Consider the following 24950-nt stretch of genomic DNA (forward strand, 5'->3'; position numbering starts at 1 on the left):
TAAGATTGTCTATTTAGCGTTCATAGCAATGGTAATCAACTGCAGGGATGGAATGTAAGTCGCAGAAAATAGAGTTTGTGGTGGCAGCTGCAGAGAGGTATTTGGGTGTGCGAGACTTGACCTCAGAAGAGTTACAGGGAGTGTTGAGTGGTGGTGTCCCATCCTTTCAGGCTGTTGGAATGAGGTAGGACTAAATAGATTTAAATAGTGTAGGGTGGTGTTATATACATTTTGTGAGTGTAGTGTTAGATGGTAGGGTATTTGTTTATTTGTTTTTTCAAGCAAAGTATAAGGGAGTTATACTCCAGTCCAGTAGGTGGCGGTAATGCAACAGTAATTGGATGCCAACCGCCGTTAAACCTCGTCGAAGAAGAAGTGTGGCATTCCCAAACATCCCAGATAGCGCTGACCAGAGGGGAGGTATGGCAGCCTGATGGTGTCTTGAACGCAGAAAGGAACAATAAGGAAGAGAATTGCCGGGGTTTCAACGCAGAATTTCAACACATTCAACATTTTCTGTGAAATTTCAATCATAGAAGCAAGCAAGTACCGCCTGTTGATAATAGGTAAGAAGCGATAGCAAAATGTGCCTGTCAGAAAACTCGACATTCTCTAAACAAAGCAGATCGGACGTTAGTCAAGCGAAGCTAAAATAGCGGTGAATCGGAAGGGGAAAAGTGATTTAGCTAGCTAGCTAATAGTAACGTTAGCTCCTGACCACGCGTTTGTTATGGAAAGGCAATTCTATAATTCAATGCCGATTTTGGTATTTTGTGTCCCATATCTAGCTTTGTGGCTAATATAGCTATTGTATGTTGTACCATGCATTATTATGCTAGTTACTAGCTAATTCGCTAACTGGCTAGCTAACGCCTAATACTAGCTGGCTACCTAGTGACAGGAGGGACTGTGAATTTCCGACTAGACCGTTTTTGGCGTATTGCTGCCTTTCTCAGATCGGAATGGGGAAAGAAAATTGCACCACCATCTAATCCTGTACTTATACACTATTCCCCCAAAAAACATCACCCCATCCCACTACTTGGACTTAAACAATCCTACACCAGGCCGTGGGCCTGGGAGTGGTCGGCCAGGGAGGATGGCACCCCTTCTCTCAACCTACTGTAGATCTTCTGGACTAAAATATCTCACACCCCAATATTTCTCTGCTGTTGCAACTAACTCATATATCTTCTGTGATTTTCTGCTCCTGCAGTGCACTGCAGTTGATCACCATGGCTATAAACGCAACAAATCCAACCTTACTAAACTCATCCTCTCTGGCTGGCTCTCATCAGGCCTACTCACTTTTTAAACTCACTCACCCATGGCCCAGCATCTACTTTCTTCACTGCCTCAGCATAGGACATTTTATGCCCCAGCTGCATGGGCACCTCACAGTTGACACACAGTGCTTTCTCTAGCCCAACTATCCTTCTGATTATGCCCTCCTGCACATTTCACACATCGTGGGATCTCATTTCTACACAATGCTGCAACATGTCCGAATCCTTGGCACCTAAAGCACCGAAAACATGTTACTATCAATGTTCCCGAATAGATTTCACTTGGTTTTCCAACTAAAGCACTGGGTAGCTGAAGGAACAGGGTTGGAGAGCCCATGGCATACAGAGTACTGGGTAGCTGGAGGAACAGGGTTGGAGAGCCCATGGCATACAGAGTACTGGGTAGCTGGAGGAACAGGGTTGGAGAGCCCATGGCATACAGAGTACTGGGTAGCTGGAGGAACAGGGTTGGAGAGCCCATGGCATACAGAGTACTGGGTAGCTGGAGGAACAGGGTTGGAGAGCCCACGGCATACAGAGTACTGGGTAGCTGGAGGAACAGGGTTGGAGGCCCATGGCATACGGAGTACTGGGTAGCTGGAGGAACAGGGTTGGAGAGCCCATGGCATACAGAGTACTGGGTAGCTGGAGGAACAGGGTTGGAGAGCCCATGGCATACAGAGTACTGGGTAGCTGGAGGAACAGGGTTGGAGAGCCCATGGCATACAGAGTACTGGGTAGCTGGAGGAACAGGGTTGGAGAGCCCATGGCATACAGAGTACTGGGTAGCTGGAGGAACAGGGTTGGAGAGCCCACGGCATACAGAGTACTGGGTAGCTGGAGGAACAGGGTTGGAGAGCCCATGGCATACGGAGTACTGGGTAGCTGGAGGAACCGGGTTGGAGAGCCCATGGCATACAGAGTACTGGGTAGCTGGAGGAACAGGGTTGGAGAGCCCATGGCATACAGAGTACTGGGTAGCTGGAGGAACCGGGTTGGAGAGCCCATGGCATACAGAGTACTGGGTAGCTGGAGGAACAGGGTTGGAGAGCCCATGGCATACAGAGCACTGGGTAGCTGGAGGAGGAACAGGGTTGGAGAGCCCATGGCATACAGAGTACTGGGTAGCTGGAGGAACAGGGTTGGAGAGCCCATGGCATACAGAGTACTGGGTAGCTGAAGGAACAGGGTTGGAGAGCCCATGGCATACAGAGTACTGGGTAGCTGGAGGAACAGGGTTGGAGAGCCCATGGCATACAGAGTACTGGGTAGCTGCAGTAACAGGGTTGGAGAGCCAATGGCATACAGAGTACTGGGTAGCTGGGGGAACATGGTTGGAGAGCCCATGGCATACAGAGTACTGGGTAGCTGCAGGAACAGGGTTGGAGAGCCCATGGCATACAGAGTACTGGGTAGCTGGAGGGAACAGGGTTGGAGAGCCCATGGCATACAGAGTACTGGGTAGCTGCAGGAACAGGGTTGGAGAGCCCATGGCATACAGAGTACTGGGTAGCTGGAGGAACAGGGTTGGAGAGCCCATGGCATACAGAGTACTGGATACTGGAGGAACAGGGTTGGAGAGCCCATGGCATACAGAGTACTGGGTAGCTGCAGGAACAGGGTTGGAGAGCCCATGGCATACAGAGTACTGGGTAGCTGGAGGAACAGGGTTGGAGAGCCCATGGCATACAGAGTACTGGGTAGCTGGAGGAACAGGGTTGGAGAGCCCATGGCATACAGAGTACTGGGTAGCTGCAGGAACAGGGTTGGAGAGCCCATGGCATACAGAGTACTGGGTAGCTGGAGGAACAGGGTTGGTGAGCCCATGGCATACAGAGTACTGGGTAGCTGGAGGGAACAGGGTTGGAGAGCCCATGGCATACAGAGTACTGGGTAGCTGCAGGAACAGGGTTGGAGAGCCCATGGCATACAGAGTACTGGGTAGCTGCAGGAACAGGGTTGGAGAGCCCATGGCATACAGAGTACTGGGTAGCTGGAGGAACAGGGTTGGAGAGCCCATGGCATACAGAGTTTGGGCGGAATATCACCTGTTGCTCAGCGAGAGGCTGCATGCTTCTCAAACAGTGGTTGATGCAGAGGAGTGAAATAGACCCGATGACGTGTTTCTACGCATGAGCTTAGCTAGCCACCGTCGCCCTGACATCACCTACAAGTGTGATCGGGGATTTCTATTGGAGCAGCAGTTTTAGCCTGTCTTCATACTGTACTGTCTTTGCCATTAGTCTGTGTGATTGACGGGGGCGGAGCTAGAGCGGTGTTTGTGAGACAAGGGCGGATCTCCAAGGGGCGGGGGGCTGGGTCTTTTTTTATACAAAAACGTCTGTAGAGTCCGAATGGTTTGAGCTACAAACTATTAAAAGCCATCTATGAAAAGTGGAGACTCTCATGACGCTCACAGGCTACTCAAGAGTCATTAGAAGGTAAGGGGTTCTTCTACATAGAAGATCCCAGGAAACCCCAGGACATAGTGTCTATAATACTGTAATAAGCTCATAGTTGCTGTCACAAACTCCACACAGTTGTCACTGACTAGTTGGATGTTCATTTCCCAGTGCACAAACAATTTCTGTACTTACAGCATTCATATAAATTCATTTTTATCAGGTTTTTGCTTTGGCTGACCTTATTATTTTATTGACATTTGTCAAAACTCATAAATGCAACTCTTTTTATGTCAAATTGTTTTGTATTCTACTAAATAAAATGGCAAAACACTTAATTGTGAGGCTAAATATAAGTGCTGGACATACAGATAAATGAAAGTCAGATAAATGAAAAGCCGATTTTTGCTGGGGACTCGGGACTGACAGGATGTTTACTGTAAATGTCCTTAAGGTCGATTTGAAAGAGGTTTTACACAATGTCCACAAATGTGAACACTAAACAGTAGTTTGGAGTTAAATTCCTGCAGCATGGCTGTTGTTGAGTTCATATCTTTTGATTTGAAATGCTTTATACCACCATTATATGATCCTGTTGTTTTCTGCCGTGTATTGACCGTGATTCTGGTTTACCAGGCAGGACAACTTGGATTATATGTGAGGGGCGAGTCTGTTCTGTCTACCATGGCCGACAGTGTGGAGGATATCGAGAACAACATGGTGAGTGAGTTCTGCTGTAATTTTGAACTATGAAGAAGGAAATAAAAGCTTGTCTGTGTTTTTGTCACTTGCAGATTGTAACCTATAGTAAAGTCACATTCATGGTGGTGACATTTGCAATAAAAGTTAAATCATTGGTCATATGTTATAGAATATGTTTTACATACTCTTTCATGATATCATTAGTTTAGCTCCTGATGACTTTGAGGGTGTGGCCTGGCCAGTTCAGGAGGCAAAGTCCTTCTCGGCTGTTTCTCTCCTGACCCTTTTAACCACATGAAGCAGCTTGCTCCAACATGTCATCACAACAGTTGCTTTTACTGCATTGTTGTCCTCAGCTGATGAAAGGCGGTACATGCATACCTTCTCAGCTGATGAAAGGCGGTACATGCATACCTTCTCAGCTGATGAAAGGCGGTACATGCATACCTTCTCAGCTGATGAAAGGCGGTACATGCATACCTTCTCAGCTGATGAAAGGCGTACGTGCATACCTTCTCAGCTGATGAAAGGCGGTACATGCATACCTTCTCAGCTGATGAAAGGCGGTACATGCATACCTTCTCAGCTGATGAAAGGCGGTACATGCATACCTTCTCAGCTGATGAAAGGCGGTACATGCATACCTTCTCAGCTGATGAAAGGCGGTACATGCATACCTTCTCAGCTGATTAAAAGGCGGTACATGCATACCTTCTCAGCTGATGAAAGGCGGTACATGCATACCTTCTCAGCTGATGAAAGGCGGTACATGCATACCTTCTCAGCTGATGAAAGGCGGTACATGCATACCTTCTCAGCTGATGAAAGGCGGTACATGCATACCTTCTCAGCTGATGAAAGGCGGTACGTGCATACCTTCTCAGCTGATGGAGAGCCTCTCTCCCTCTCAACCTCAGTTCTTAAACATTTTCAGTGAAGGATAGCGGCTGTGACCGGTTCGGTGGAGCCAATTCTTCCTTGTGGTATTGAAGTTATTCAACCAGGAAACCCCTTTAGAAATCACAGATCCTGTTTTATTCAGAAAATCAGGAGTAAGTGAAGGCTCTCGTGTGTGAACTATCCTGACAGCCTCGGGACTGCAACACTCTGTCCGGGCTTCCTTGACAGCCTCGGGACTGCAACACTCTGTCCAGGGTTCCTTGACAGCCTCGGGACTGCAACACTCTGTCCAGGCTTCCTTGACAGCCTCGGGACTGCAACACTCTGTCCAGGCTTCCCTGACAGCATCGGGACTGCAACACTCTGTCCAGGCTTCCCTGACAGCCTCGGGACTGCAACACTCTGTCCAGGCTTCCTTGACAGCCTCGGGACTGCAACACTCTGTCCAGGCTTCCTTGACAGCCTCGGGACTGCAACACTCTGTCCAGGCTTCCTTGACAGCCTCGGGACTGCAACACTCTGTCCAGGCTTCCCTGACAGCCTCGGGACTGCAACACTCTGTCCGGGCTTCCTTGACAGCCTCGGGACTGCAACACTCTGTCCAGGCTTCCCTGACAGCCTCGGGACTTCAACACTCTGTCCGGGCTTCCCTGACAGCCTCGGGACTGCAACACTCTGTCCAGGCTTCCCTGACAGCCTCGGGACTGCAACACTCTGTCCGGGCTTCCCTGACAGCCTCGGGACTGCAACACTCTGTCCGGGCTTCCTTGACAGCCTCGGGACTGCAACACTCTGTCCGGGCTTCCTTGACAGCCTCGGGACTGCAACACTCTGTCCGGGCTTCCTTGACAGCCTCGGGACTGCAACACTCTGTCCGGGCTTCCCTGACAGCCTCGGGACTGCAACACTCTGTCCGGGCTTCCCTGACAGCCTCGGGACTGCAACACTCTGTCCGGGCTTCCTTGACAGCCTCGGGACTGCAACACTCTGTCCGGGCTTCCCTGACAGCCTCGGGACTGCAACACTCTGTCCGGGCTTCCTTGACAGCCTCGGGACTGCAACACTCTGTCCGGGCTTCCCTGACAGCCTCGGGACTGCAACACTCTGTCCGGGCTTCCTTGACAGCCTCGGGACTGCAACACTCTGTCCGGGCTTCAAAGTACTTTCGATGGAGAATCTTCACGGAGGACGCTTTGTATTCCAGAACTAATCTGCGCCTGGGAACCCGGGCCCATAGAGATACAATATAACTAACTCTCTAGAGTGTTCTATTTAATTCTGTGGCTCTGCGCACACTAAGGTGGCTGGACTGGTGAAGTGTGACGCAGTAATACTGTTGTTGTTACTGGAGTCACCATTGGTGACTACCTACCTCATAAATGGGAGGGTTTTTGTTGACTCAGTGAAATGAGATGTAGCCTGGTCCCAGATCTGTTATTACTGTCTTGCCAACTCCTGTGTCTATAGACCTACCGTGTTCTTCTGTAACGCCCGATACGTAGCAAACTGTCCCCATAGGTGTGTGTGCAGATGAAACATTACAGAAATGTTGATCAGTGTGTTTTTATTTGTTCCCCTGTCGTTTTTTTTTTACCTCTTATTTTTGTTTATTTTGTAATTTTAAAGCATTACACTCTGGCGGCGGGTAGCCTAGCGGGTCCGTTGGGCCAGTAACCGAAAGGTCGCTGGTTCAAATCCCCGAGCCTTCTAGGTGACCTGTCTGTGCCCTGTCTGTGCCCTTGAGCAAGGCACTTAACCCGAATTGCTCCTGTAAGTCGCTCTGGATAAGAGCATCTGCTAAAATGACTAGAATGTAAATATTTCCGTGTACTGAAAGGCTGGCCCTCTGTTCCTCTCCAGGCGACTGAGGCTCCAGTGCCAACCCAGAACCAGCACCCTGAGCTTGGGGTGACGGGGGTGCGGTCCAGGGGTGGAGGGGGCGGGGCGGAGCAGAACGGACAGCCCCCCTCCACAGCTCCCCCACGACGCCCGCCCCAGGTGGTAGAGAGTGAGGAAGATGAAGATGAGGAGCTGACACTGAAGTACGGGGCCAAACACGTCATCATGCTCTTCGTCCCTGTCACGCTCTGCATGGTGGTCGTCGTGGCAACCATCAAGTCCGTCAGCTTCTACACCCACAACGATGGACAGAGGCTGTGAGTACCGACGACGTTCTGGCAACCTAACCCTGAGACAAGGCTCCAGATTGGAACACAGAGAAGATAATGATGATGATGATAGGATGGTGTTTGAGTATTTCTGATGGTTGTCTGACACTGTAATGTTAAATATTTTCTGTAATGTTATCTAATGCGATGAGTCTAATCTTCTGTTATGTGCTGTCCAGGATCTTGATACCTGTCTGATATGTGATGTGTTGTCCAGGATCTTGATACCTGTCTGATATGTGATGTGTTGTCCAGGATCTTGATACCTGTCTGATATGTGATGTGTTGTCCAGGATCTTGATACCTGTCTGATGTGATGTGTTGTCCAGGATCTTGATACCTGTCTGATATGTGATGTGTTGTCCAGGATCTTGATACCTGTCTGATATGTGATGTGTTGTCCAGGATCTTGATACCTGTCTGATATGTGATGTGTTGTCCAGGATCTTGATACCTGTCTGATATGTGATGTGTTGTCCAGGATCTACACCCCGTTCCCTGAGGACACAGACACAATAGGACAGCGAGCCCTGAACTCAGTCCTCAACGCCACCATCATGATCAGCGTCATCATAGTGATGACTATGGTGCTGGTGCTGCTATACAAGTACCGCTTCTACAGGGTAAGATATATGCTGCTATACAAGTACCGCTTCTACAGGGTAAGAGATATGCTGCTATACAAGTACCGCTTCTACAGGGTAAGAGATATGCTGCTATATAAGTATCGCTTCTACAGGGTAAGAGATATGCTGCTATACAAGTACCGCTTCTACAGGGTAAGAGATATGCTGCTATACAAGTATCGCTTCTACAGGGTAAGATATGCTGCTCTGACAATGCCGTCAGGGTTGTATTCATTAGGGCACACAAAGTAAATCATTTTGCAACAGAAAAAAACGAAATTATGATAACATTTTTACTTCCTGGTCTTGATGGACAAGTCCAGGAAGTCGTCCGTTTTTCAGTCTGTTTTCTTCCGCTTGGTGCCTCAGGAACACAACCCTGTTGTCACTCATCACAGTAGGTTTCAGTGCTCTGTGTGTGTGTAGATACAGTGACATACTAAACATGTATACAGCCAGTTTGCTGTTCAATCAATCCCAATGGGGCTCCAAGAGTGGCCCAGCGGTCTAAGGCACTGCATCTCAGTGCTCGAAGCGTCACTACAGACCCCCCGGTTCGATTCCAGGCTGTAGCACAACCGGCCGTGATTGGGAGTCCCATAGGGGCGGCGCACAATTGGCCCAGCGTCGTCCGGGTTTGGCCGGGGTAGGCCGTCATTGTAAATAAGAATTTGTTCTTAACTGACTTGCCTAGTTAAATAAAGGTAAAATAAAAAATCTATCAAATTATATTTATAAAGCCCTTTTTACATCAGCAGATGTCACAAAGTGCTATACAGAAATCCAGCCTAAAACCCCAAACAGCAAGCGATGCAAATGTAGAAGCACGATGGCTAGGGAAAAACTCCCTAGAAAGGCAGGAACCTAGGAAGAAACCTAGAGAGGAACCAGGCTCTGAGGGGTGACCAGTCCTCTACTGGCTGTACTGGGTAGAGAGGAACCAGGCTCTGAGGGGTGGCCAGTCCTCTTCTGGCTGTACTGGGTAGAGAGGAACCAGGCTCTGAGGGGTGGCCAGTCCTCTTCTGGCTGTACTGGGTAGAGAGGAACCAGGCTCTGAGGGGTGGCCAGTCCTCTTCTGGCTGTACTGGGTAGAGAGGAACCAGGCTCTGAGGGGTGGCCAGTCCCCTTCTGGCTGTGCCGGGTGGAGATTATAACAGTACATGGCCATTAAGGCCAGATTTTTCTCCAAGATGTTCAAACGTTCATAGATGTCCAGCAGGGTCAAATAATAATCACAGTGGTTGTAGAGGTTGCAACAGGTCAGTACATCAGGAATAACCGTCACTTTGCTTTTCATAGCCGGTGCGGTAGAGAGAGAGAGTTGAAAACAGCAGGTCTGGGACAAGGTAGCACGTCCGGTGAACAGGTCAGGGTTCCATAGCCGCAGGCAGAAGAGTGGAAACTGGAGCAGCAGCACGACCAGGTGGACTGGGGACAGCCAGGAGTCATCAGGCCAGGTAGTCCTGAGGCATGGTCCTAGGGCTCAGGTCCTCCGGGAGGGGAGGGAGAGAGGACCAGGTGGACTGGGGACAGTAAGGAGTCATCAGGCCAGGTAGTCCTGAGGCATGGTCCTAGGGCTCAGGTCCTCCGGGAGGGGAGGGAGAGAGGACCAGGTGGACTGGGGACAGCCAGGAGTCATCAGGCCAGGTAGTCCTGAGGCATGGTCCTAGGGCTCAGGTCCTCCGGGGAGGGGAGGGAGAGAGGACCAGGTGGACTGGGGACAGCCAGGAGTCATCAGGCCAGGTAGTCCTGAGGCATGGTCCTAGGGCTCAGGTCCTCCGGGAGGGGAGGGAGAGAGGACCAGGTGGACTGGGGACAGCCAGGAGTCATCAGGCCAGGTAGTCCTGAGGCATGGTCCTAGGGCTCAGGTCCTCCGGGAGGGGAGGGAGAGAGGACCAGGTGGACTGGGGACAGCCAGGAGTCATCAGGCCAGGTAGTCCTGAGGCATGGTCCTAGGGCTCAGGTCCTCCGGGATGGAAGGGAGAGAGAGAGAATTAGAGGGAGCATACTTAAATTCACACAGGACACCGGATAAGACAGGAGAATAACACCAGATATAACAGACTGACCCTAGCCCCCCCGGCACATAGACTATTGCAGCATAGATACTGGAGGCTGAAACAGGGGTGGGTCCGTGGACACTGTGGCCCCGTCCGACGAAACCCCCAGACAGGGCCAACCAGGCAGGATATAACCCCACCCACTTTGCCAAAGCCCAGCCCCCACACCACCAGAGGGAAATCAACAGACCACCAACCTACTACCCTGGGACAAGGCTGAGTATAGCCCACCAACCTACTACCCTGGGACAAGGCTGAGTATAGCCCACCAACCTACTACCCTGGGACAAGGCTGAGTATAGCCCACCAACCTACTACCCTGAGACAAGGCTGAGTATAGCCCACCAACCTACTACCCTGAGACAAGGCTGAGTATAGCCCACCAACCTACTACCCTGAGACAAGGCTGAGTATAGCCCACCAACCTACTACCCTGAGACAAGGCTGAGTATAGCCCACGAAGATCTCCTCCACCGCACGACCCCAAGGGGGCGACAAACCTGACAGGAAGATCACGTCAGTGACTCAACCCACTCAAGTGAAGCACCCCTCCTAGGGACGGCATGGAAAGGACCAGTAAGCCAGTGACTCAGCCCCCGTAACAGGGTCAGAGGCAGAGGGGAGCCGGCCAGGCAGAGACAGCAAGAGCGGTTCGTCGCTCCAGTGCCTTTCCGTTCACCTTCGCCACCCCTGGGCCAGACTACACTCAATCATAGGACCTACTGAAGAGATGAGTCTTCAGTAAAGACTTAAAGGTCGAGACCGAGTCTGCGTCTCTCACATTGATTTAAAAAAAAAAAAACATTCCATACAAATGGAGCACTATAGGAGAAAGCCCTGCCTCCAGCTGTTTGCTTAGAAAGTCTAGGGCCAATAAGGAGGCCTGCGTCTTGTGACCGTAGCGTACGTCTAGGTATGTACAGCAGGACCAAATCAGAGAGATAGGTAGGAGCAAGCCCATGTAATGCTTTGTAGGTTAGCAGTAACACCTTGAAATCAGCCCTAGCCTTATTGGTCTGTGTGTGTCCCTACAGGTGATCCAAGGCTGGCTGTTCCTCTCCTCCTCCTGTTATTGATCTCTGTGTGTCCCTACAGGTGATCCAAGGCTGGCTGTTCCTCTCCTCCTCCTGTTATTGATCTGTGTGTGTCCCTGCAGGTGATCCAAGGCTGGCTGTTCCTCTCTTCTCTCCTCCTCCTGTTCTTCTTCTCCTTCATCTACCTCAAGTGAGTCCATTAATTCTTCCAAGTCTTAGTCTCTCTTCAATCACATAAGTCAAGTCATCAGTGGATCTGCTGTGTAAAGTGTGTGACTGGGCAGATCCTTCTGTACTCTTTAAGTGTAACATTGCTCACTCTGTCCTCCAGAGAAGTCTTCAAGACGTACAATGTGGCGATGGACTGGATCACCCTGGCTGTGATCGTCTGGAACTTCGGGGTGGTAGGGATGATCTGTATCCACTGGAAGGGTCCTCTCCGTCTGCAGCAGGCCTACCTCATCATGATCTCTGCTCTCATGGCTCTGGTCTTCATCAAGTACCTGCCTGAGTGGACCGCCTGGCTCATCCTGGCTGTTATATCTGTCTATGGTGAGTACCTGTCTGAGTGGACCGCCTGGCTGATCCTGGCTGTTATTATATCTGTCTATGGTGAGTACCTGCCTGAGTGGACCTCCTGGCTGATCCTGTCTGTTATTATATCTGTCTATGGTGAGTACCTGCCTGAGTGGACCTCCTGGCTGATCCTGTCTGTTATTATATCTGTCTATGGTGAGTACCTGCCTGAGTGGACCTCCTGACTGATCCTGTCTGTTATTATATCTGTCTATGGTGAGTACCTGCCTGAGTGGACCTCCTGGCTGATCCTGTCTGTTATTATATCTGTCTATGGTGAGTACCTGTCTGAGTGGACCTCCTGGCTGATCCTGTCTTTTATTATATCTGTCTATGGTGAGTACCTGTCTGAGTGGACCTCCTGGCTGATCCTGGCTGTTATATCTGTCTATGGTGAGTACCTGCCTGAGTGGACCGCCTGGCTGATCCTGGCTGTTATATCTGTCTATGGTGAGTACCTTCCTGAGTGGACCTCCTGGCTGATCCTGGCTGTTATATCTGTCTATGGTGAGTACCTGTCTGAGTGGACCTCCTGGCTGATCCTGGCTGTTATATCTGTCTATGGTGAGTACCTGCCTGAGTGGACCGCCTGGCTGATCCTGGCTGTTATATCTGTCTATGGTGAGTACCTGCCTGAGTGGACCGCCTGGCTGATCCTGGCTGTTATATCTGTCTATGGTGAGTACCTGCCTGAGTGGACCGCCTGGCTGATCCTGGCTGTTATATCTGTCTATGGTGAGTACCTGTCCAAGTGGACCGCCTGGCTGATCCTGGCTGTTATATCTGTCTATGGTGAGTACCTGTCTGAGTGGACCTCCTGGCTGATCCTGGCTGTTATATCTGTCTATGGTGAGTACCTGCCTGAGTGGACCGCCTGGCTGATCCTGGCTGTTATATCTGTCTATGGTGAGTACCTGCCTGAGTGGACCGCCTGGCTGATCCTGGCTGTTATATCTGTCTATGGTGAGTACCTGCCTGAGTGGACCGCCTGGCTGATCCTGGCTGTTATATCTGTCTATGGTGAGTACCTGTCTAAGTGGACCGCCTGGCTGATCCTGTCTGTTATTATATCTGTCTATGGTGAGTACCTGTCTGAGTGGACCTCCTGGCTGATCCTGGCTGTTATATCTGTCTATGGTGAGTACCTTCCTGAGTGGACCTCCTGGCTGATCCTGGCTGTTATATCTGTCTATGGTGAGTACCTGTCTGAGTGGACCTCCTGGCTGATCCTGGCTGTTATATCTGTCTATGGTGAGTACCTGCCTGAGTGGACCGCCTGGCTGATCCTGGCTGTTATATCTGTCTATGGTGAGTACCTGCCTGAGTGGACCGCCTGGCTGATCCTGGCTGTTATATCTGTCTATGGTGAGTACCTGCCTGAGTGGACCGCCTGGCTGATCCTGGCTGTTATATCTGTCTATGGTGAGTACCTGTCTAAGTGGACCGCCTGGCTGATCCTGGCTGTTATATCTGTCTATGGTGAGTACCTGTCTGAGTGGACCTCCTGGCTGATCCTGGCTGTTATATCTGTCTATGGTGAGTACCTGCCTGAGTGGACCGCCTGGCTGATCCTGGCTGTTATATCTGTCTATGGTGAGTACCTGCCTGAGTGGACCGCCTGGCTGATCCTGGCTGTTATATCTGTCTATGGTGAGTACCTGCCTGAGTGGACCGCCTGGCTGATCCTGGCTGTTATATCTGTCTATGGTGAGTACCTGTCTAAGTGGACCGCCTGGCTGATCCTGTCTGTTATTATATCTGTCTATGGTGAGTACCTGTCTGAGTGGACCTCCTGGCTGATCCTGGCTGTTATATCTGTCTATGGTGAGTACCTGTCTGAGTGGACCTCCTGGCTGATCCTGTCTGTTATTATATCTGTCTATGGTGAGTACCTGTCTGAGTGGACCTCCTGGCTGATCCTGTCTGTTATTATATCTGTCTATGGTGAGTACCTGTCTGAGTGGACCTCCTGGCTGATCCTGGCTGTTATATCTGTCTATGGTGAGTCTTTGGGTTATATACAGGTCTATCACTGAGACTGTAGCTACGCATGCGGTGGGTGCGTCCCAAATGCCTCCCTATTCCCTATATAGCGCACTACTTTTGTCCAGAGCCCATAGATACAGGGCCCATAGTGCTCTGGTCAAAAGTAGTGCACTATATAGGGAATAGGGTGCCATTCTCTGGTCTAAAGTAGTGCACTATATAGGGAATAGGGTGGCATTTGAGACGCAGCCACTGTCTGAGAATAACGGCCAGGACGGGAGTAGTCATTTGTAGATTTATTTAACCTAAAAGTGGTTAGCTTGTGGTAGCAGTGTGGTTGGTTTAGGTTTGGTTTATTGGAGGTAGCAGTGCCGGTGGTCCGTTTGCTGTAGCAGTCCAATGCTGACCACAGATATTATGTGAGCGAAGTGCAGAAAGAAGCCAGGAATAGCTGGTGTTGAGTTGAGTTTTCACCCACCCAGTCTCAGCAAATCTTTAAATCAGATGAAATATTTTTACTTGGTCTGTCTCTCAAAGAGCCCTGTGTTTTGGGTTCCAACACTATTTGTCTTGAACAATATTTGTCCTGATTCCATCTCTGTTTTCTCCCTATAGTTGCTGTTGGTAAAGAGTTTACACCCAGTCAGTCAGTCTCAGACAATCTTTAACTCAGATGAAATATTTCTACTTGGTCTCTCTCTCAAAGCGCCCTCTGTTCTGGCTCCAACACTATTCTATATGAGTCATATTCATTAGGCACCAAATGGAAGAAAGCCTCTTCCTGTTTCCGTGTGTTATCTGAACTGTACAATAACAAACGGCTGTTTTTCATTTTCCGTTGCAAAACATTTTTCCACGATGTGCCCTAATGAATTTGACCCTGTTTCTCCCTCCATAGATCTGCTAGCAGTGCTCTGTCCCAAAGGTCCTCTACGTATCCTAGTGGAGACTGCTCAGGAGAGGAACGAACCCATCTTCCCTGCTCTCATCTACTCCTGTAAGGCACACATTACGCTTCCCACCTCAACGCTTGTACACACCTGTATTACATGTATACAAAACATTAGGAACACCTGCTCTTTCCATGACACAGACTGACCAGGTGAAAGCTATGATTGTGTCAAGTTGGCTGGATGTCATTTGGGTGGTGGACCGTTCTTGATACACACGGGAAACTGTTGAGTGTGAAAAAACCCAGCAGCGTTGCAGTTCTTGACACAAACCTGTGCGCCTGTGCACCTACTACCATACCCCGTTCAAAGGCACTTAAATATTTTGTCTTGCCCGTTCACCCTCTGAATTGCACACATACACAATCCATGTCTCCATTGTCTCGAGGCTTAAAAATCCTTGTTCAACCCGTCTCCTCCACTTCATCTACACTGATTTGAAGTGGTTTTAACCTAGAGGTGTTTGTTCGTGCCCCCGCATAAATGTTATTAGCATCGTAAAGAAATCCCCATCAAAATCCATCAGTTTAAGCGATATCTGTTTTTTTTTTGTTGCATGGGCTGCATCTCAATCCGCCACATCCGCGGTGACAGAGCTAGAGCGGTTTAGCCTACAAACTATTATGGAAAGATCAGACTCTCGAACACGATGGTGCAGATGTTTTCGTTTCAGTCGCCTCCATCTCCTCTAACTGAAGTTAATTGTATGGATTATTTTTCTATTGATAATGTAAAATTAACAGCCACACAGAAAGACTCATGTGAAGGTGAAATTACAGAGGAGGAACTTCTGGACGCAATTAAAGACTTTAAGTCCGGGAAAACTCCAGGGTTGGATGGCATACCAGTCGAGGTACACCAAACCTTTTTTGATATATTATTAGGACCGTTATTAGCATGTTTTTAACCACTCCTATGTAAATAGTAGATTATTAGACACCAGGCCTGCTATTCATAGCTGACTTTGAAAAGGCTTTTGATAAAGTACGACTGGAGTTCATATGTAAATGCCTGGAGCATTTCAATTTTGGAGAATCTCTCATAAAATGGGTTAAAATCATGTATAGTTACCCTAGGTGTAAAATAGTAAATAATGGCTATTTCTCAGAAAGTTTTAAACTGTCAAGAGGAGTGAAACAAGGTTGTCCACTATCGGCATATCTATTTATTATTGCCATCGAGATGTTAGCTATTAAAATCAGATCCAACAATAATATCAGAGGATTAGAAATCCAGGGCTTAAAAATAAAGGTGTCATTGTACGCTGATGATTCATGTTTTCTTTTAAATCCACAACTTGAATCCCTCCACAGCCTCATAGAGGATCTAGATACATTTTCTAACCTCTCTGGATTACAACCAAATTATGACAAATGTACTATATTACATATTGGATCACTAAAAAATAAAAAATGTATATTACCATGTAGTTTACCAATAAAATGGTCTGATGGTGATGTAGATATACTCGGAATACATATCCCAAATGAAATAAATGATCTCACTCCAATACATTTTAATAGAAAGTTAGCAAAATAGATAAGATCTTGCTACCATGGAAAGGTAAATACCTGTCAATTTGTGGAAAGATCACCCTGATTAACTCTTTAGTATTATCACAGTTTACATATTTGCTTATGGTCTTGCCTACGCCTAGCGAACAGTTTTTAAAAAAATTATATGAGAGAAAAATATTCCATTTTATTTGGAACGGCAAGCCAGACAAAATTAAACGGGCCTATTTATATAATGAATATGAATTCGGAGGGCAGAAATGATTAAATATTAAAGCATTAGACCTCTCACTAAAGGCTTCAGTCATACAAAAGTTATACTTAAATCCGAACTGGTTCTCTAGCAAATTAGTAAGATTGTCTCACCCAGTGTTCAAGAATGGCCTTTTTCCCTTTATTCAGATTACAACCTCTCACTTTCAGTTATTTAAAAAGGAAATCATCTCCCAAATATCACTATTTCTAAAACAAGCCATAGAAAGTTGGTTGCAATTTCAATGTAATCATCCAGAAACCACAGAACAAATAATGCAACAAATATTGTGGTTAAACTCAAATATACTAATTGATAAAAAAACATTAAAAAAAATAAAAAAAGTTTAACAATGTATAATCTTCGTAAATGATATCATCGGTAGGACTGGTGGAGTTCTGTCGCACATGCAGCTAACAAAAACATATGGAAATGTCTGCTCTACCCAAAATTACGACCAAATAATTGCAGCCTTACCACAAAAATGGAAGAGGAAAGTGGAAGGGGGAGAAAGTAAGGAACTTGTCTGTCGGCCTTGCATTAAAGAACATAATTGGTTAAAGAAAATGTTTATAAATAAAAAACTATATCGGTTTCATTTAAGGACCAAAGGATTGACAGCCGTCCCATATAGATTGCAAAATAGTTGGGAAGAGATTTTTGACATACCGATTCCATGGCAAATGGTTTATGAGCTGATACGCAAAATGACGCCAGATTCAAAACAAAAAAATACTTTTCCAATTTCAAATTATTATACAAAATTCTTCTAACCAATAGAATGTTATTTACAGTTGAAGTCTGAAGTTTACATACACCTTAGCCAAATACATTTAAACTCAGTTTTTCACAATTCCTGACATTTAATCATAGTAAAAATTCCCTGTCTTAGGTCAGTTAGGATCACCACTTTATTTTAAGAATGTGAAATGTCAGAATAATAGTAGAGAGAATGATTTATTTCAGCTTTTATTTATTTCATCACATTCCCAGTGGGTCAGAAGTTTACATACACTCAATTAGTATTTGGTAGCATTGCCTTTAAATTGTTTAGCTTGAGAAATATGAGGAGGAATGGAGTTCCATGCAATAATGGCTCTATATAATACTGTACGCTCTCTTGAATTTGTTCTGGATTTGGGGACTGTGAAAAGACCCCTGGTGGCGCAGTGGTCTAAGGCACTGCATCGCAGTGCTAGCTGTGCCACTAGAGATCCTGGTTAGAATTCAGGCTCTGTCGTAGCCGGCCGCGACCGGGAGACCCATGGGGTGGCGCACAATTGGCCCAGCGTCGTCCAGGGTAGGGGAGGGAATGGCCGGCAGGGATGTAGCTCAGTTGATAGAGCATGGCATTTGCAACGCCAGGGTTGTGGGTTCGATTCCCACGGGAGGCCAGTATAAAAATTTAAAAAAAAGATGTATTCACTAACTGTAAGTCGCTCTGGATAAGAGCGTCTGCTAAATGACTAAAATGTAAATGTAATACAGTCAGTCTCTCCTGAACTCTTAGCCAAGAGAGACTGGCATGCATAGTATTAATATCTGCCCTCTGATTACAATGAAGAGCAAGACGTGCTGCTCTGTTCTGGGCCAGCTGCAGCTTAACTAGGTCCTCCATTGCAGCACTGGACCACACGACTGGACAATAATCAAGATTAGACAAAACTAGAGCCTGCAGGACTTGCTTTGTGGAGTGTGGTGTCAGAAAAGCAGAGCATCTCTTTATTATGGACAGACCTCTCCCCATCATTACAACCATTGAATCTAAATGTTTTGACCATGACAGTTTACAATCTAAGGTAACACCAAGTAATTTAGTCTCCTCAACTTGTTCAACAGCCACACCATTCATTACCAGATTCAGCTGAGGTCTAAAGCTTAGGGAATGATTTGTACCAAATACAATGCTCTTAGTTTTAGAGATGTTCAGGACCAGTTTATTCCTGGCCACCCATTACATAACAGACTGCAACTCTTTGTTAAGGGTTTCAGTGACTTCATTAGCTGTGTTTGCTGATGCGTATATGGTTGAATCATCAGCATACATGGACACACATGCTTTGTTTAATGCCAGTGGCAGGTCATTGATGGATATGGTATTGTTACATATCATTGATGGATATGGTATTGTTACATATCATTGATGGATATGGTATTGTTACATATCATTGATGGATATGGTATTGTTACATATCATTGATGGATATGGTATTGTTACATATCATTGATGGATATGGTATTGTTACATATCATTGATGGATATGGTATTGTTACATATCATTGATGGATATGGTATTGTTACATATCATTGTTGGATATGTTACATCTCATTGATGGAAACTGATTTGTTATTATCTATGCTATATGTTTTCACAAGCTAGCACATGCTTTCAGGCAGTCAGTGAATCTGTCGCACAGTTAAGATATTGTGGCTGTCTGATGTTGTTTGTCTCAAACATTGAATGCCCATAGCTGCCGAGTAACATCGACTGTACCAATCTATCCCTCCATTCCCAGCGACCATGGTGTGGCTGGTCAACATGGCAGACACTGGCCTCGGACACAGACCAATGACCAGGAAGAACTCAACAGAGGCCCCCATCACTCAGGCTGAGAGTCTAGGTGAGTCTGGAGCTAGGTTTATTATTTAAATTCCTCCCTACCCTCCTCTTCAGCCCCCCCCCCTAGTCCTGGCCTCACTTGCACCCCAAAATATGACTATTTTCTTAAGTGTTTTAGTAATATCGTAATGATTTTCTACCCTCCCATCAGCAGCCCCTCCATCGCTGGCCACAGTTGCACCACAAAACATGACTCTTTTTATGGCATCTCCAGTATTTTTAAAAATATCTGAATTATTCTCTCCCTCCCCTGCAGCAGCCCTCGTGTGTTTTAATATTTTACTTCCACCCCCCCCAACCTTCAGCCCTGGCGCTGGGCCCGGCCCCTCTCAGCCCCCCAGAGGATGACGGAGGGTTCACCCCTAACTGGATGGGGCATCAAGAGCATCAGCTGGGACCCCTCCAGTCCACAGACGAGACCCGACGGGAGATCCAACAGCTCCCCTCTGCCAGACCACCCGTAATGGACGATGAGGACGATGAGGAGCGTGAGTACAGAACTGAACAGTAACAATAAACACAACTGTATTTGTAAACAATCCCCATGTCGTTTTTCAAATCGGGGCGCGCGGCCGTCACCGACGCTCGTTTAATGTGAGCGGGCCAGAGACGCGATCTGAGGACTACCGATCCCGTCTTTGGGCAGTCCCAGATGTCCCGATATAAAAAAAAGATTGGCACAAAGTCTGCAATGCTGCTGTAGTGTGAGATGTGCAACGACACGTTGCCAGAGAAGAAGCCAGTGAGATGACGCTGTTTCGCGTCTCCCAGAATGTGTAGACTGGAGCAGGAGACTAGTCCCAGAATGTGTAGACGGGAGCAGGAGACTAGTCCCAGAATGTGTAGACTGGAGCAGGAGACTAGTCCCAGAATGTGTAGACTGGAGCAGGAGACTAGTCCCAGAATGTGTAGACTGGAGCAGGAGACTAGTCCCAGAATGTGTAGACTGGAGCAGGAGACTAGTCCCAGAATGTGTAGACGGGAGCAGGAGACTAGTCCCAGAATGTGTAGACGGGAGCAGGAGACTAGTCCCAGAATGTGTAGACGGGAGCAGGAGACTAGTCCCAGAATGTGTAGACTGGAGCAGGAGACGAGTCCCAGAATGTGTAGACTGGAGCAGGAGACTAGTATGTGTTTTGTATTTGCCTTTAAACCGAACGGTCAAATCGTTACAGCTCTGAAGTTCACAAGCAATGTTAGTCAATTAAAAATGTTGGCGAAAAATGTATACTCAATGGCAAAGCGTGAATGTCTGACTGAAAACTTTTGAGGCTGTTTTGAGCTACAGGCCGTTCTAGCGACGTTAAATCTAATCACATCAGAATCTCGTAGTCTGTGACCCCCGTCTGTGACCCCCGTCTGTGCCAGATCGTTTAGCCCACCACTACGTTGGCAAGACAAAAAAACTACATGAAAGACGGTCGATAAATGAGAGACTCGGTGATGTTAGGATTTTGAAAGCCGTGTAGTTTGGTGAAAAATGTTTAGTCTATGGCACACAGTAAAATGTTTACTTCCAATGCGGAGAAAAATATAGAACTAATTATAACACGAGGAATAAATACACAATACCAGTACCGAGTCGATGTGCATCGGTACCAGGTAATGGAGGTAGATATATATATATATATATATATATATATACAAAAAGGGTCAATGCAGATAGTAGGTTAACTATTTAACAGTCTTATGGCTTGGGGGTAGAAGCTGTTCAGGGTCCTTTTGGTTCCAGACTTGGCGCTCCGGTACCGCTTGCCGTGCGGTAGCAGAGAGAACACTATGACTTTGGTGACTGGAGTCTTTGACCATTTTTAGGGCCTTCCTCTGACACCTGGATGGCAGGGAGCTCGGCCCCAGTGATGTACTGGGCCGTACGCACTACCCTCTGTAGCGCCTTGCGGTCGGATGCCGAGCAGCTGCCGTACCAGGCGGTGATGCAGCCAGTCAAGGTGCTCTCGATGGTGCAGCTGTAGAACGTTTTGAGGACCTGAGGGCCCCATGCCAAATGTGTCCAGCCTCCTGAGGGAGAAGAGGTGTTACTGTACTCTCTTCACGACTGTGTTGGTGTGTTTGGACCATGATAATTCCTTAGTGATGTGGACACCTAGGAATTTGAAGCTCTCGACCACGATCAGCTCTTTGTCTTGCCGACGTTGAGGGAGAGGTTGTTGTCCTGGCAACACACTGCCAGCTCTCTGACCTCCTCCCTATAGGCTGTCTCATCGTCGTCGGTGATCAGGCCAACCACCGTCGTGTCGTCAGCAAAACGTAATGGTGGTGTTGGAGTCGTGCGTGGCCACTGTCGTGGGTGAACAGGGAGTACAGGAGGGGACTAAGCGCGTGTTGAAGATCAGTGTGGTGAATGTGTTGTTGCCTACCCTCACCACCTGGGGGCAGCCCGTTAAAGTCCAGGATCCATTTGCAGAGGGAGGTGTTCAGGGCCCTGAGCTTAGTGATGAGCTTGGAGGGCACTATGGTGTTGAACGCTGAGCTGTAGTCGATGAACAGCATTCTCACATACAGCGCCTTCAGAAAGTATTCACACCCCTGGACTTTTTCAACATTCTGTTGTTATAAAGTGGGATTAAAATGGATTTAATTGTAATTTGTTGTCAACGATCTACACAAAATACTCATATCAAAGTGGAAGAAAAATTCTAACATTTTGTAAAGATAATAATGAAAAATAAAACACTAATATATCTTGATTTACATAAGTATTCAAGCCTCTTAGTCAATACATTTTAGAATCACCTTTGGCAGCAATTACAGCTGTGAGTCTTTCTGGGTGAGTCTCTAAGAGCTTTCCACACCTGGATTGTGAAACATTTGCCCATTATTCTTTTAAAGATTCTTCAAGCTCTGTCAAGATGTTGGGGATCATTGCTAGACAGCAATTTTCAGGTCTTGCCATAGATTTCCAAGCAGATTTAAGTCAAAACTGGAACTCGGCCACTCAGGAACATTTTACTGTCTTCTTGGTAACCAACTCCAGTGTAGATTTGGCCTTGTGTTTTAGGTTATTGTCCTGCTGAAAGGTGAATTTATCTTCCAGTGTCTGGTGAAAAGCAGACTGAACCAGGTTTTCCTCTAGGATTTTCCCTGTGCTTAGCTCCATTCCGTTTATTTTTTATCCTGAAAAACTCCCCAGTCCTTAACAATTACAAGGATACCCATAACATGTTGCAGCCACCACTAGGCTTGAAAATATGGAGACATAACACTTTGTATTCAGGACAGAAAGTTAATTGCTTTGCCACATTTTTTGCAGTATTATTTTGGTGCCTTGTTGCAAACAGGTTGCATGTTTTGGAATATTTTTGTTCTTTAAAGTCTTCCTTCTTTTCACTCTGTCATTTAGGTTAGTATTGTGGAGTAACTACAATGTTGTTGATCCATCCTCAGTTTTCTCCTATCACAGCCATTAAACTCTGTAACTGTTTTTAAGTCACCATTGGCCTCATGGTAAAATCCCTGAGCGGTTTCCTTCCTCTCCTGCAACTGAGTTAGGAAGGACGCCTGTATCTTTGTAGTGACTGGGTGTATTGATACACCATCCCAAGTGTAATTAATAACTTCACCATGCTCAAAGGGATATTCAATGTCTGCCTTTAAAAAAAAAAACATTTACCAATAGGTGCCATTCTTTGCGAGGCATTGGAAAACCTCCCTGGTCTTTGTGGTTGAATCTGTGTTTGACATTAATTGCTGGACTTGGGGATCTTACAGATAATTGTATGTGTGGGGTACAGAGATTATTGCACACAGAGTGAGTCCATGCAACTTGCAAAATGTTACTCCTGAACTTATTTAGGCTTGCCATAACAAAGGGGTTGAACACTTATTGATTCAAGACATTTCAGCTTTTCATTTTGAATTCATTTGTTGGCTGCTTTTCCTTCACTCTGCGGTCCAACTCATCCCAAACCATCTCAATTAGGTTGAGGTCGGGTGTTTGTGGAGGCCAGGTCATCTGATGAAGCACTCCATCACTCTCCTTGGTCAAATAGCCCTTACACAGCCTGGAGGTGTGTGTTGGGTCATTGTCCTGTTGAAAAACAAATTATAATCCCACTAAGCACAAACCAGATGGGTTGGCGTATCGCTGCAGAATGCTGTGGTAGCCATACTGGTTAAGTGTGCCTTGAATTCTAAATAAATCACAGACAGTGTCACCAGCAAAGCACCCCCACACCATCACACCTCCTCCTCCATGCTTCACGGTGGGAACCACATGCGGAGATAATCCGTTCACCTACTCTGCGTCTCACAAAGACACGGCAGTTGGAATGAAAATTCTCCAATTTGGACCAAAGGACAGATTTCCACCGGTGTAATGGCCATTGCTTGTGTTTCTTGGCCCAAGCAGGTCTCTTCTTATTATTGGTGTCCTTTAGTAGTGGTTTCTTTGCAGCAATTCGACCATGAAGGCCTGATTCACGCAGTCTCCTCTTAACAGTTGATGTTGAGTTGTCTGTTTTATTTTATTTTTTCTTTTACCTTTATTTAACTAGGCAAGTCAGTTAAGAACAAATTCTTATTTACAATGACGGCCTACACCGGCCAAACCCGGACGACGCTGGGCCAATTGTGCGCCGCCCTATGGGACTCCCAATCACGGCCGGTTGTGATACAGCCTGGAATCACCAGGGGGTCTGTAGTGACGCCTCAAGCACTGAGATACAGTGCCTTAGACCGCTACGCCACTCGGTAGCCTGTTACTAATTTATTTGGGCTGCAATTTCTGAGGCTGGTAACTCTAATGAACTTATCCTCTGCAGCAGAGGTAACTCTGGGTCATCCTTTCCTGTGGCAGTCCTCATGAGAGCAGTTTCATCATAGCGCTTGATGGTTTTTGCGACTACACTTGAAGACACTTTCAAAGTTCTTGAAATGTTCCGTATTGACTGACCTTCATGTCTTAAAGTAATGATGGACTGTCATTTCTCTTTGCTTATTTGAGCTGTTCTTGCCATAATATGGACTTGGTCTTTTACCAAATAGGGCTATCTTCTGTATACCACCCCTCTACCTTGTCACAACACAACTGATTGGCTCAAACGCATTAAGGAGGAAATAAATTCCACAAATTAACTTTTAACAAGGCACACCTGTTAATTGAAATGCATTCCAGGTGACTACCTCATGAAGCTGGTTGAGAGAATGCCAAGAGTCTGCAAAGCTGTCATCAAGGCAAAGGGTGGCTACTTTGAAGAATCTCAAATATAAAATATATTTTGATTTGATTGGTTACTACATGATTGCATATGTGTTATTTCATAGTTCTGATGTCTTCACTATTATTCTACAATGGAGAAAATAGTCCAAATAAAGATAAACCCTGGAATGAGTAGGTGTGTCCAGACTTTTGACTGGTACTGTATATATATATATATATATATATATATATATATATATATATATATATATATATTGCACCCATCTCAGTGAACTAATCCATTGTGGAGGCCTAGACTAAAAGCCAATTTATGCTTGATCTGAAAGTGTGGTCGGAGGCACCATATGGAGGGTGTGATGCTATTGCAGAGCAGAGGCCAAATCTACAACGTTTGTTACTTTGTTTATGGTAATTTCTGTTACTGCATTCATTATTATTATTCCAGTCTTGTTTATTTCATTCCATTTATGAGTTCTGTCAATTTAGTCGTTGTCTTTTGTTTGGAGCGCTCCTGTCAAAGTTGAGTAAGGACACGCACCTGATTTTTGTCTTATTTCATCAAGCTTAAAAGCATCAGACAAGCTCGATGCCTATAGTGGATTTTATTAAAACACATGGGGCGTGTCGTCTACATATGGAAAAATACACGTCGACCAATCAATTGGTGGAAAGAACAGACGACTTTCGGTCTAC

At 46.7% G+C, this 24950-nt stretch overlaps 1 protein-coding gene across 1 annotated transcript in view; it reads left to right on the forward strand.

Moving 5' to 3' along the window:
* Positions 1 to 400: 400 nt before the first annotated feature.
* LOC121539124 (presenilin-1) overlaps positions 401 to 24950 on the forward strand; it is a 29528-nt gene continuing 4978 nt past the window's right edge. Inside the window, exons 1-9 of the mRNA XM_041847386.2 lie at positions 401 to 566; positions 4325 to 4408; positions 7151 to 7446; positions 7940 to 8081; positions 11301 to 11368; positions 11510 to 11730; positions 14639 to 14737; positions 18975 to 19079; positions 19384 to 19566. Of these exons, the coding sequence (XP_041703320.1) occupies positions 4373 to 4408; positions 7151 to 7446; positions 7940 to 8081; positions 11301 to 11368; positions 11510 to 11730; positions 14639 to 14737; positions 18975 to 19079; positions 19384 to 19566 (1150 nt within the window). The 5' untranslated portion in view covers positions 401 to 566; positions 4325 to 4372. The remainder of the gene's footprint in view (positions 567 to 4324; positions 4409 to 7150; positions 7447 to 7939; positions 8082 to 11300; positions 11369 to 11509; positions 11731 to 14638; positions 14738 to 18974; positions 19080 to 19383; positions 19567 to 24950) is intronic.

Source organism: Coregonus clupeaformis, chromosome 25 (assembly GCF_020615455.1).
Source record: "Coregonus clupeaformis isolate EN_2021a chromosome 25, ASM2061545v1, whole genome shotgun sequence".
Taxonomy (NCBI): domain Eukaryota; kingdom Metazoa; phylum Chordata; class Actinopteri; order Salmoniformes; family Salmonidae; genus Coregonus; species Coregonus clupeaformis.